At 48.2% G+C, this 13,278-nt stretch overlaps 3 protein-coding genes across 3 annotated transcripts; 1 reads left to right on the top strand and 2 right to left on the bottom strand.

The window, feature by feature from the left end:
* Window positions 1-660: 660 nt before the first annotated feature.
* PSV08DRAFT_186251 (uncharacterized protein) lies at window positions 661-2,275 on the bottom strand (the record flags this gene model as incomplete). Its single annotated transcript, XM_014224253.1, has 3 exons — window positions 661-1,290; window positions 1,341-1,808; window positions 1,862-2,275. 3 exons carry the CDS (start codon window positions 2,273-2,275, stop codon window positions 661-663), a joined length of 1,512 nt encoding a protein of 503 aa, XP_014079728.1.
* A 6,383-nt stretch (window positions 2,276-8,658) lies between these two features.
* PSV08DRAFT_250354 (major facilitator superfamily domain-containing protein) lies at window positions 8,659-10,661 on the top strand (the record flags this gene model as incomplete). The annotated part of the gene is made up of 8 exons (XM_014224256.1): window positions 8,659-8,907; window positions 8,962-9,054; window positions 9,110-9,122; window positions 9,174-9,208; window positions 9,259-9,483; window positions 9,535-9,668; window positions 9,718-9,876; window positions 9,923-10,661. The coding sequence occupies 8 exons, from the start codon at window positions 8,659-8,661 to the stop codon at window positions 10,659-10,661; spliced, it is 1,647 nt and encodes a 548-aa protein (XP_014079731.1).
* Window positions 10,662-11,094: 433 nt separating this feature from the next.
* PSV08DRAFT_354750 (uncharacterized protein) lies at window positions 11,095-12,146 on the bottom strand (the record flags this gene model as incomplete). Its single annotated transcript, XM_066092879.1, has 2 exons — window positions 11,095-11,101; window positions 11,134-12,146. 2 exons carry the CDS (start codon window positions 12,144-12,146, stop codon window positions 11,095-11,097), a joined length of 1,020 nt encoding a protein of 339 aa, XP_065948617.1.
* Window positions 12,147-13,278: the final 1,132 nt, after the last annotated feature.

Below are 13,278 nucleotides of genomic sequence, written 5' to 3'. Positions count from 1 at the left end.
GTGAAACCACTGCTATCACTACTCCGCGATTCCCGGCTGGAAAAGACGATGTGATACGTATAGCACTAGCAATAAAATCATTCACAAACTCATCAAACAAGGCATGTAGAAAAGAAGGAGAGAGAGAGAGAGATAGAGAGAGTTCCAGTCTGCATTACTTCATTCTTTGCAAGCGAAAACTATCCTAGTTTCCTCCCCCCCTTTTCATATCTATATCATATCGTCCATCTCATCAAGAAACAAAACGATACAAAAAAGATACATCTGCGTTCAGAGCGAGTGAGAGAGAGAGGTATGTGTGTGTGATAGTGATAACAAGGACGAGTTCGCCCAATCTTACTCGTGGTTAAAAAAAAAGGTATCAAGCGATGAAAAGATAAAAAATCCCCAATTTGCCGTCAAACAAAAATACAGATATCGACATTTGTTAGCGATAGTAAGGCGGGACCACAAAACAAAGGAAAATGCTAGGCTAAACGGCCAAAGCCGGCTTTCGCATGGGAGGGGAAAAATGTACACTCCAGGTTTAAAAATCGCCTAAACCAATGGCCATGAGGGTAAGATGGCAAGATTTTTGCGAATTTTCCGGATGAGATAGAAGAGAAAAGAGAAACGACGAGGATGCGCGCTAAATCACAAAATACCCCCAAAACAGCTTGCTTATCGTTGGCCGGTGACGGTTGGGCCAAAGTCAAAGCCAGCAGGTGCTTGTGGCTGCTGTTGCTGTGGTGGTGGGTATGATGGTGATGCTAGCGGCGTATATGCACCAGGAATGGGCACAGCAGCGTACTGCTGTTCGCCTGGTGCAGCAGCAACGTGGTCATTTCTCCTCTCTTGGAATGCTGGAGATGGAAGTGGTGGCGAAACGGTGTTTGCGCGAGCAGGCGCTTCAAAGCCCTCCTGCTCAACCTTGGGAGTTGCACCAGTGACCTTGATAGGCGGCGCCTGGAGAGTGAAGGGCTGGGGCTGGGCAATTTCACGTGCATAGGCGTACTGCACTTTGTCGCTTTCGCCATTCTCGGCCGCAGAGTGCGGGTCCACGTACATTGGGTGGCCTGGTGGTGGACGCCAGCCACCAGAGCGAGGAGACATTGGGCCGAAACCAGGCGTGTTGGGAGCAGACTGTGAGCGCAGCTGAGCAAGGTAGAGATCCGAACGAGCGCGGTCGCGCATGGCCATGGACTTGCGGAGCTTGCGCTTGGACCAGAAGCGGTAGAAGACGATTCCGTAAATGGCAATGACGAGGACCTCGACGACGACTTCGATGATGCAGCAGACAAGAGCCCAGTTCTGACACACTGTTAGTCGATTGTAGAATGAGCAAATGGAATGATGCGTACCTGAAGACGGCAGACAAGGCCATAGGCAATGTCATCCTCAAAGAGATGTCGTCGCTTGTTGTCAACGCACGACCAACCCCACATGTCTTTGTTGTTGCTCTGCGCTTTACTTTGATTGAAGGCGGCTGCACCAACACCCCACATGACGATGCTGAAGATGAAGATTCCAACGGCGAAGACAGTGTAGTAGGCAGCCACCTTTTCGGCCCGATGATGACCTCCTCTCCAATAGGCGATGATGACAAGGATGGACATGACGAGGGAAATGCAGGCAATGGTTAGCAGGAGAATCTGGGGCCAGGTTTTGGTGTTGTCAGCCCATGGAGGTAGACCGTTGCGTGGGGACAGGGTTTTGGTGGCGTTGAAAATGGAAAATGAGGTTGCAAGCATGGAGAGAACGATGAGAGAGCAGGCAAAGTTGACGCCTCGGAGGAAGATCTTTGCTAATCGTACGCGCACTTTGATTTTCTGGTTGGTGTCAGCGAATGCACGTGGCATAAATAGGGATTTCAGAAACACACCAGATCCTTTGCTTGCTCCTTTTCGGTCATGGCCTCGCGCTTCTCAAGCTGCTGCTCTTCCCTAAAGGTAGGGCTCATGATGGACATTGCGCCGGCTGGGGTCCGTGGAGGAGCACCAGGCGACTTCAAGGCGCTCTTGAGGGGCGTCTTTGGCGTTGGGGGAGGAAGGTACCTTCGGTCGGTTTCCTCCATCTCGACTGATTGCATGTAGCCGAAGCCTGTGTCGGCGATCTGGGGCTGTGGCTTGTAGTGGTTTGTTGGGTACTCGACTGGTGACCGAGGAGGGTCAATGGGCGAGTGAACCGATGTTGCCTCTGCGAAGCGGGCTGCACGTGGTGTCCTGACGTCGAGAGAGTCTTTGGAGCTTCGTCTTTCAATGGTGATATGGGTAAGCTTCTTGTCGTTGGCGGCCATACTAAGGATATGCGAGTTTTACTCGAGGGCAATGGGGAATGGCATCAAGTGGGGGCAAGGGAAGTAGAAAGAGAACAGTGCCACAACGTCGACGACTATAATCCAGCCCAGCTAAGACCAGTCGCGAGAAAGGCTACAGGAGACGGATGATAGAAGAAACACGACGAATTACAATAAGAGACCTGCTGGAGAAAAGGAAAAAGTGTGGCAAGTGGGCGAAGCGCTGGGCTTTTGTTGTCGGGGCGCTTGGAAGGCGGCCACGGGCGAGGATTGGATAAGTGGGGAGCACGGATAGTAGCAGGTAGGGAGAGAGAAGATGGCAAAGCGGGCGGGTACTTACAACGTTCTAAATGTATGGCGGCTAGAGGCTGGCAGCTGGCACGACTGCAGGCCCGCGTATGATAGGCCGGCTGGGGAGACGAGGTGGATGCCAATGGCGCGCAGAGCAACGAGGCGAGTGGTGGCCCGAAATAGACGCCCGGGAGAAGTCGATGGAGGATGTACAGATGATGCGGCCAGAAGCTTGGTTTATGGGCAGACGTGACTGCAATACTTTGGGCTTATCCTGTCGGTCAGCGTGGCAATATGCAACGCTGTCGCTCTCGATTGCCTTCTGACTCTGTCTTTGTTCCTCTTTTCTTTTTTTCTGCCGACGTAAGATGGGTCAGAGGTGGAGGTGACGGGTGCATGTACCTCTGGCGTCTGGAGCACCTTCGGACGTTAAGAGAGCATGGCCCAAGTCGAGGAAACACCGAGGAAACAGCCATGGGACGACGGGCGGCGGGGGCGTGTCGTCGGGAGCGCCTTGTGCCCAGGATTCTGGTGCAGCGAGGCAGGGCATGGAAATGGCTGATACCCAATTACTGGTAGACATTTGACGCCCGCAAAATGGGCAAAATGTAACATGGCGGTTGCAGCCGCTGAGTGGTTGGGCGACGCATGAGAAAACAGCGGGCTAGGCCGGTTTAGGTTTGCAAGCGCCGTCCCACTGCGTTAGCGGCCCACTCGGCTGAATCCAATCCACTGCCGCTGATGCTCTCGAGTCCATCCAGTCCACACACAACCACCATCAGCCCTGACAGCACTGCTGCATCGCCGCTCGCTGCCTCACCAACGCCCGACTCGCTGACTCCAGTCCTCGTACGCCCGCAGCTTGTCCGACATAAAGCTTCAAACTGCCCCGGTGCACGCGTACGCAATCCATCAGCACCCCAGCTCCGCTCTCGCTCTTGCGCCCTGCTTCTACGACACCATGCCGCTGCCAAGTCATGTGAGCGCAGCTGCATCCTGGCTCCTCGCGTCTGGCCTTACATGTGCTCTTCTCACAAACATGTTTCCTGCACCCTCTGCTGCTTAGTCCCCGAGCCGCTTCGCCACCTTCCCGCAAACCGCTCTCTATCTGCACATCGTCCGCCCACTAGCTGTCTTGCGGTAGTTTTGTTTCGCTTCTTGCTCACTGACTGCAGGCTTATTCTTGGCCCCCCGTTGCTGGCTGCGTCGTGGGGTAGCACCAACACGCTGATGGCCCAGCTATGACATGGCCGTGTGTGCGCTACCTCTAGTTGATGGGCTAATCCCACCTAAATATATCCCTTTGCCCACACTTCGTCGAATCCCAAATCCCATAATTAACCAGCACTGGGGCCAACCGTTCTCTCTGCATGCAGCGCGGATCCCCCAGCTGGCCCGGCCGTGCAGCCTGTTTCGAAACAATTTTACCCTCTTTTAGCCTCGCTTCCTCGACTCTGGATACTTGCTCGTCTGAATCTTCCTTGTCCCTTGTCTCTTCGATATTGATCATGCAGGCAGATGTATACTCTCAATTCAATATACGCATACTTTTCCTTGGCCCTTTGGCCGCCTGAAAAATCTTGTCCTCGTACGATGCAAAAACCAACCAACATTTTCCCAATGCCGGCCCGCCGCAAAATCGCCTTTATAATTAGCAAACTGTACATTGATGTGGAATTTAGTAGCCGTCGCGCGCGCGAGAGATGATGCTTCCTGAGAGAAGACCAGGTCTGCTATAATACACCTTGGCCTTTGTTGCCCTATTGCATGGTCAGCATTCTTCTCGAGCTACATTACATTGTAGCGCGCACTGCCTTTGGTAACTTTCTTTCTCATTATACTCAACATCAAATCTAAAACAACATCCCTCTATTCTTCGCGTGACGGAAACAGGCCAGGAAACTAGCCTGGACTTGGTCGCTTGACGAGAAGAGCAGATGGTCTTGGCAAAAGTCACGTGGACGAACAAAGCCACCTTCCGAAGTCTTATCAACACACTTCCACCGTGCATTCAACTGTCATCGTCACCTCACATTTGGAGAATGGCATGAATTTTGGTAGATAAGCTAGAGGACATGGCAGTGATAGACCCAAAGGATGCTTAGGTAGGGATATGATGTAAGGTACGGGGAGAGGGGAGAGCAGTCAATAACTAACACTTTGGTCACCTTACATACTAGAAAGATTGGATCTATCGGTATGTAGATTAGTTGCTTTCCCCTCATCTGCTAGGGACCATCTATGAATGGTTTGATATATGTTTCTTAGGTTATTTTGCACTTTCTTTTTCGAGAACATTATTTGCTTGGACTAATAAACTATCCTACCTACACAGTATGTCACTTGTTGCAACTTGAGCCGCATATCATACTTAGTTCAAATAATATCTATCATCAAAAGCGATGTATCGTGGTGCAGCTGTGAAGCTCGGAATCGGGCCGTGCAAATTACGCAACTCACTAATTACGAGTCCTTGGTCAGGGCGCTCCGAGGACACCCGGGAAACTACGAAGTACACGCCTGATCTCCCTAGGGTTTATTTTCGGATGTGCCTGATCGTCAATTCACAATCTGCTATTTTGAAGATATAAACGGTGCCGGTGCTAAGGGTTACTAGCAACCTTTGGGCAGAAGCTACAACTGCATGCACTGACAGGTGTTGATGAAGGCGAAGGTATTCAGACTTCCCCGTAGTAGGACTCTTGGCTCTCCACCCATTTAGTACCTTTTTGGTTAGCGCTTCATCACGTGATCATGTCTTTAATTTCTTTATTTCACCGAGCGGTATTGGCAGCTAGAGAACTTAGTGAAGCTAATATAACTCTATTGTGCAATAACATATTAGCGTGTAAGACGTCCGGTTGAAGAAATGAAAGTAGGCGCAAGACGGGAAGCTATTGCTTTGCTATACCTGCAGTCAGGCTATATTAGGAGTTCACAGCTCTATGAGCAGCTGCTTAACCACTTGACAAGAGTCATTTTACGCGGGTAACGCCGGTACGCGTAATCGTTGGGGCGCCAAACTACAAAACCGGGCTCTGGGCTGCAGCTCGGGATACTGCAATTGCTACAAGCAATGCTGGTCCGAGCAATGCATTGACGACTGCTTGGTGGGCTTCTGTGGCAATACTTGGCCCGCCGGAACTCCGTATCCACCGTCATGCCCGGGATTGGGGCGATGAAGGAAGTTCTAAGGGGCACTGCGGTGTGTGTATGCGAACAGTTATTGGATCTATGAAGGGGGTGGGTGGGTGTGTTGAGACGAGGTTTTTGGATGCTTGTTTATACCCGTTTAACACATCATATCGGTATCTTGTTGGTAGTTGGGGTGGGAGGCTGCTTGTGAATTTCGAAGGAGCAGAATAGGCGTTAGATAAGTGGGTTTTTGAAGAAGGGATGCGATGTGTGCGCCTGTAAGGCATGCAGCTTAAGAGTCTTTCTTGATCTACTTACTGAAAGATAGCCTTAGGAACGAGAGGGCGATGTTAATGCTTTGTACGGGTTAGATACTAGGGCTATGAAAGACAAATGATTGAGTTAGAAGTCAATGTTGTTTCAATGGTACTTTGACTCCCTCCATGAATATCGTGCACTTTCGGACTAATAGCTGAACAGCTAGCAATGTTCATACACGCTTCGTAGAATTAACATTATAGCGGATCATTAAGATTGCTTTCTTCCATGACAGTATTACTACTCATAATATAGCGAGTCTGTTTCTAGAATAGACAGTGCTCAATCTTGTCTATGTATAGACCTAACATGCATATCTTCCAAACCTCTACGCGTCTATCCATCAGCCTACAAGACTATACAATTCGAAAAACGAACCTATATCTTGAAGAAGAATCTATCACCCAGCGACTCAGTTCCACCGGGAGAAGAATATGTTGATTGGGTCGGAGTAAGAAATGTATGCTCTAAGATGAAAAGAAAAGTCAGAGTGAAATGTTGGAGCACTGACTATGTTAGCGAAAATTGACACCTTTTTTACAGATCCAACTTTCAGGTTTAAATGCATTAGGAAAATTGACTCAATTCATCTAAAATTGTATCGTCGATTTACGGTGGTAAATGGTTGGGGGTAAGGGTATGGTAGGATTGCCAAGCGTTCGGTAGGGTTGAAGTTATGTAAGAACCTACCTTGCTACTACCCAACGCTTGGCAATCTTACCATACCCCTAATCGTAGACCGTACGACCACTACCATACCTTTACCATACTTCGCGGCCAGGAGACTTATTTGCTAGTACATGTCGATTATCAGTCAGGAGATTTAACAGAACACTCAGGTGTACCAATGACGAAAAGATTTATACGTCTTGTCAAGCGACACTAGCTTGTCTCGTGACGTTCATTGTGAACAAAATCTGTCAGCTGACGCATGAGATTGGAGTATAGGATTTCCTAGACGAGTTCCGCCAGAGGGTGTAAACCATTATCTGCAGTATGCGTAGAGTTTATGAATTAGGAATTGGTTTGCCGGGCACCACAGCCCAAGTGTTGAGCTTCCATACGCGTTTTGCAGAGCGGAGATCATACCAAAGTTATGCATTTACTTGTTAATCCAGAACAGGGCTATCTAGTCTTAGATCTGCCTTTCAGCTTATCAGAATGGAATCGAGTATGTATGTTTGGAAAGAGAAAAAGGGATATTTTATGTTCTCACTACGTATCATACCACGAAGGCAGTAGTAAAGGACCCGCCTGATCTGCGCGGTAGCTTTGAAGACAAATTGGCCTCCAAGATTCTCCGTGCGTCAAGATGGATGTGTAAGAACAGTGGTCATAACACAAGCCCCACTGACAATTAATGACTACATAGCACCGGAAACCATATAACGGGTTATAAATGCGTCATGGCAGTAGTGGTTGTACTATTTTTGAGTTGCGTATGATGGCAAGAACTGCTTTTATCACATCATTTGAGCGCACAGAGAGCGAAATATCTGTTGTCTCAGAGATTTACATTCCCACATAGACGTGACATTGTCAAAATGAAGAATTTGAAAACAAAGCTCGAGTTTATCACCGGTCAGATTGCGGGCCTCTTCGCAGATATATATGTATACGCGATGAGTACCGTGCGTTCGGAAAAGAGTATGCTTTTGTGTTCGTCAAACGTGCCCACCGATCATCCCGGAAATAAATAAAAATGCCGTTGCCAAGTAAAATATCCATGACATCCGTTGCAATCTACACCGTGAGATCTCAGCATGCGCATAATCGCCACGTGCTTTCTGGGTCAGCTACCTGAATACCGGTACTACGATCCGCCAATCAGTATATTTATACATACACACGAGCAACAGCATCTCAACCAAATTCTCGAAAAAACAAACAAACAGTGAAGTCGGCACTCGCCCCTCGTGTTGTGTTGTGGGGTTGGTCCCTTGTATGCGGGAATACTACGCGTTGGCCTTGGCGCGCATGGGGTTTCCTGACGCCATTCTTGAGAAATTGACGTGAACACCACACCCCCCATCAATAACGCCGCCTTCCAGCAACTAATGGAGACTCTGATCAAGCCCATCCAGGAAAATTTGTCCAGCTTGCATCCCACAATTGTGGTCCTGCATTGCGCTATCTCGGAGGGCTACCTTGAGTGGCTAGCAGATGGTTGTGGTTACAGTGTAGGGCATACATATAGAGGGTTTAGTTCGGCATTGAAGCCACCGGACCCATAGTACCGGCTTCTCTCAAGCTGTCAGACTGCTGCCGAGCCGTGCGTGACGCCATGACTGTCACTGAATAGCAGATCTCGGTTTTGAGGGCAGTGGATTCACAGATAAGAGGGGCGATGTCCAATCACAGTCCTTCTTGTATCACTTGGGTACACCTTTCTGGCGCTCCTTGGCCGATTGTAGCTTCGGCAAAGTGATGTGTCTGGATCGCTCGAACATGGTGTCAATTTCTGTTGATGTTGCGACATTGTGGCGGCGTCTTGAGGAGAAGTATTTTCGAATAGGTTAAATACAGTGCCCCGGAGATGCTCGGAGACACCACATGTGCGTCTCAGAACCCTGATTTCTGTTTGTCAATTGTATTCACCTGCATCTTTTTTGGTTACTTTTTCTTAGCCAACGGGCACGATGGCGGGACTAGGTGGCGGCAAGAAGCAGGCACCCGTATCCAAACACACGGACTCGGGATCTTCAATCATGGATTCCAGGGACAATGAGGAGCTCTACGGAGACTCTGGCGACAACCATGTCTTTAGTGATCCCGTTGTTGCAGAATATTGGCGAGAGGTCTACGAGCAAAACAAATATGAGAACCGACATCGATTTGATCCAAATTACAAGTGGACGGCCGAAGAAGAGAAGCGCCTCGTCCGTAGAGTAAGCAAGGATAGTTCAATAGAGCTAGAAAACATAGCGCTGACGGCTTGGCAGCTCGATCTCAGGATCACGTTCTGGGCTTGGCTGATGTTTTGTGCCCTGGACTTGAACAGGAAAAACATCAATCGCGCTATTTCCGACAACATGGTAAGTTTTCTTTCTAATCATCTAACTACGATGACTTAGTTAATCGTATTCGTAGTTGGAAGAGTTGAGTAAGTGAGAGGGTGAGAGAAACGCACTGCAAGTAGCTTACTTTGTCCCAGACATGACCACCAATGACTTCAATTATGGACAAACGGTACTTCTCACACTACTTATCTATCTAATAGCAAGTCTAATTATATATAGATCTTTCTCGCTTCGTTCCTTGCAGCGGAGCTTCCGAGTGGCCTCATTAGTAAGGCACTCGGCGCCGATCGATGGATTCCTTTCATCATTTGCGCGTGGTCAATTGTCAGCGCATCTCAGGCGGCAATGAAGTCAAAAGCGGCATACTATGTAACCCGCTTTTTACTAGGAGCTGCAATGGGCGGTTTTATCCCCGATATCGTTCTATGGCTTACCTACTATTTCGTGCGTGTGCAGTTGGCGTCATTTGCTAGACTTGTTCTAACTTTGCCTTAGAAATCTAACGAACTGCCGAAGCGGTTAGCTTTCTTTTGGACCGCCCTTAGCACTTGTCAAATTGCTGGATCCTTGATTGCAGCTGGTGTCTTGCAGATGAGGGGCATCAACGGCTGGTCAGGATGGCAGTATTTGTATGCTACTTGATCTGATTGTGAGAGCCGATGCTGAGTGGTATGCCAGGTTCCTTATCGAGGGTGTCATCACCTGCTTTATTGGTATTCTGTCCTGGGGGCTAATGCCTCCTGGCCCGACTCAAACGAAGCACTGGTTTCGAGGCAAGAACGGATGGTTCACTGAGCACGAGGAATATATCCTTGTCAACAGAGTCCTCCGTGACGAGTAAGTGGCAGAACATGTACCTTTGCTACAGTGCTGACTCTAGTAGCCCTTCCAAAGGCGACATGAACAATCGTCAAGCCGTTGGCGTTGGCCATCTTTTGAAATCCTGCTTCGATTGGGAGCAGTGGCCGCTCTACATTATTGGTTTGACGGCATACATCCCTCCTGCTCCACCAAACACATATCTATCGTACATCCTGCGACAGCTCGGCTTTTCCGTCTTCAAAGCTAACTTGCTCACGATTCCATCACAATTCCTGTTTGCCGTCCAATTGCTCATCCTCACTTGGGTTTCCGAGAAAGTGAAGGAGCGAGCCATTATCAGCAGTATTAGCAATATCTGGATTTTCCCCTGGCTGGTTGGTCTAGTAACTTTGCCTTCAAACGCCAGTCCTTGGACTAGATACGCATTGCTTACTGGGCTTCTAAGCTACCCATATTGTCACGCTATCCTTGTGGGCTGGAACGCTAAGAACAGCAATGCCGTTCGAACGCGGGCCGTCTCTGCTGCTCTTTACAATATGTTTGTCCAGTCAGGAAACATCATCTCAACGAACATCTACCGCGATGACGACAAGCCTCTCTATCGACGTGGCAATAAGATATTGCTTGCCATTTGCTCCTTCAATATCGTTCTATTTTATCTAGTAAAGCTATTCTACATCTGGAGGAACAAAGTAAGAGAAAGGAGATGGAATGCAATGACAAAGGAGGAGCAGCAGGATTATTTGTTGACGACAAAAGACGAGGGTATGAAGCGGTTGGATTTCAGATTCGCACACTGACTGGGTGATACATAAGTATCAATCTCTCACGTTAGGCAGTTCGGAGCTCCCGCTCTCAGGTTTGATTTGTGCGAAGCAAATGGTTGCGATCTGAGCTGTCCATAGGGAGAGCTGCAATCTCGAACTTACGGCGATCCCCACCCAGGGCTATGAGACCCAATAGCTTCCAATACAAACAAACAGCCAGGCAGCAACGATGCCGTATTTTTCTTTGCACTAGTCGCACGCATCAAGCCCTCCTTTCCCTACACCCCGACACATAAAGCTGACATCCGAGCCTTTTCTTCTTCGACTCACATGCACTACTCCATCCAACTTCTCCTTCGCACTCTGTTTGATGAACTTACTAGCACCACATGCAGATTCTACAAAAGCATCGTGCCAGTGTGTTGGGGGCATATGGTCTCGTATCGCAATTGCTTTTCTTTTTACCTTAATATCTGCGGTGTTAGTTGGACATGTGGGACCATACGCTGGAGCGTGCAAAGGCGATGGCGGTATTTTCTTTACGGTGTGCTTTGAACTGAATGTTATTTCAGATGGCGATGGAGGTAGTAGGGCGTCGGTGTGTTTAATTGGGATGTAGACAGTATCTGCAGAAGTGTTCGTAATTGAGCCGCTTTTAGAAGCTATGAGTAGGTCTGGGAATGAAATTTTGGATTTCAGGGTTGCTTGAGGGATTTTCAGGCGAGGTCTTGCCCACCATTGAGGACTCGCTTCATTCTTGTACTGGGGTTTCTTGGACGATGTTTTGATATTTTTGAGGTGTGCGGCGGGTTGAGGTGAAGAAGGAAGACCTGCCGTTCGGATCGGCTTTGGTGCTGGTTTGATGCGCGGTACCGGGGGTAGAGGCTTGTTCACATCAACAGATTGCGTCATACATTTTTCAATAGATGTAGGTAGTTCAGCGTAGAACTGTAAGATTCCAACGTCTTTTCTTGCGTGCTTGTTTCTAGTCTCTTTTTCATTTTTCTCATGGTATCTATGAGTTGTTTCTGGCGGGAATACTGAAAAAACCACTGCATGGCGGTGTGAATGCAGCGAACTATCGGATTCCGGAAGCATTTGATACAGGCTCGATGCGTTCTGATCAGTATATTGATCAAGGATGCCTTCACTATGTGGTTGTTGACAAGACTTCCATGCCGTCGATATTGCTTGGTTTTCGCCTTTCAATCTGGAGTTGTACATGTTCTTTCCAGAGCGATACCTTGTTATAGAACTGTCAGAGATGTTTGTCTTCTCAATTCCAACTTGGAGTTCCTCCAGAGAAAGAGTATGAGCTTCTGAGTCACTGGAATAAAACGCCTCTTGATTCTTGCGGCTCAAAGGTGATTTTGAGAATTGCTCCAAACGAGCTTTGGAGCCTGTTTGCTTTCTTATCATCTTATCCCTATCAGCTACCCATTTGGTGTTATGCGTATGTCGCTTCACGCGGTTGTCATTCTTTCTGAAGGGATTGGCGATTATCTTCGAAATAGCCATCCTTATGTATCGGACTTGCTCAACTGCGCTATCGCGAATGTTTTGAGATCGCTACAAGCGCTTCTTTTATCTATCGAGGATCTGAAACGTGAACTCAGCACTTCAGTGATTCGCAGAAGGGGTGCTACTGAAGTATAAGAGTTGTATTGAAAAGGATGTCCTTCTGTTCGCGTGGAATGATCTAAGTGCGTATGGCGCTGTAAAGGTGTAAGACAAAGAAATACAGAATGAGACATAGCCATAGGTACGAGCGTTCTGGTAGATTTGATATTACAGACAATGAGACAAAGAATTATTTTTCACCTTTCAAGGAGGCTTTTTGTTGGCTACAGCGGTGTTGTATTGAAGTCATGTGTGGCTTCTTGGGAGGCGCAAATGAAGCCAATATATGGCAAAAAATTCACTACGAGAGACTACAAAAACGATGTGATGTTCATGTTCACGATGGCGTTCACCCACCCTTTCGAGTCAGGCCGCTAAGCCCCACTTGGCCTACAAGCCTTCTCTTCACCATTCATCACCAGCTCATAAGTAAAACAAACCCTCGCGTACGATCTCAACACTTGTTCAACTCCAATTCCAACTACATCCCGTACGTCTGTCATGAGGCAATTAATATTAACGCTGCTGTCTTGGGGGAAAGTGAGGTACAAAAACTGTCATACAGCGGCATACACGAGGCGCAACTCTTGACCTAATCCTTGATACAGTTACGAGCCACTGCTCTTTTAACACTATATGCTGTCAATCTCGTCAACTGCATCAAGAAGACGTGGCTCCTGGGCTCGATGGCGGACAAGGGACATCTGAGCCCCTAACATGGCTTGTCTTTGAGATGGAAAACCTTGAAGTGTTAGACCTGAAAATGTCTCATTTCATGGCGCAGGTAGGTTCCTTGATCGGCTCTGCTCCACCCACTCCGCCAGTGTAGCGTTTGGACATCAATCCTTTGAATATCTACAGCGTCTCGCAACGAGGCTTTTCCACAAAGAGGTTATATTCCCTAGTTCTGTGCCAAACACCAGATGGCTCATGGCAGGGAGCCAAAAGTGCAAGGTAAATGGGCAATCAGAGGACCCAGATTAGCCAGACGAACAATATTGACAGCTCAAGTACATTGGCGTTCGCCATA

This window comes from Bipolaris maydis (assembly GCF_028858645.1).
Source record: "Bipolaris maydis strain C4 unplaced genomic scaffold PSV08scaffold_12, whole genome shotgun sequence".
Lineage (NCBI taxonomy): Eukaryota > Fungi > Ascomycota > Dothideomycetes > Pleosporales > Pleosporaceae > Bipolaris > Bipolaris maydis.
Note: the sequence above shows the minus strand (reverse complement) of the source record. Positions and strands in the feature narration are given on the sequence as shown.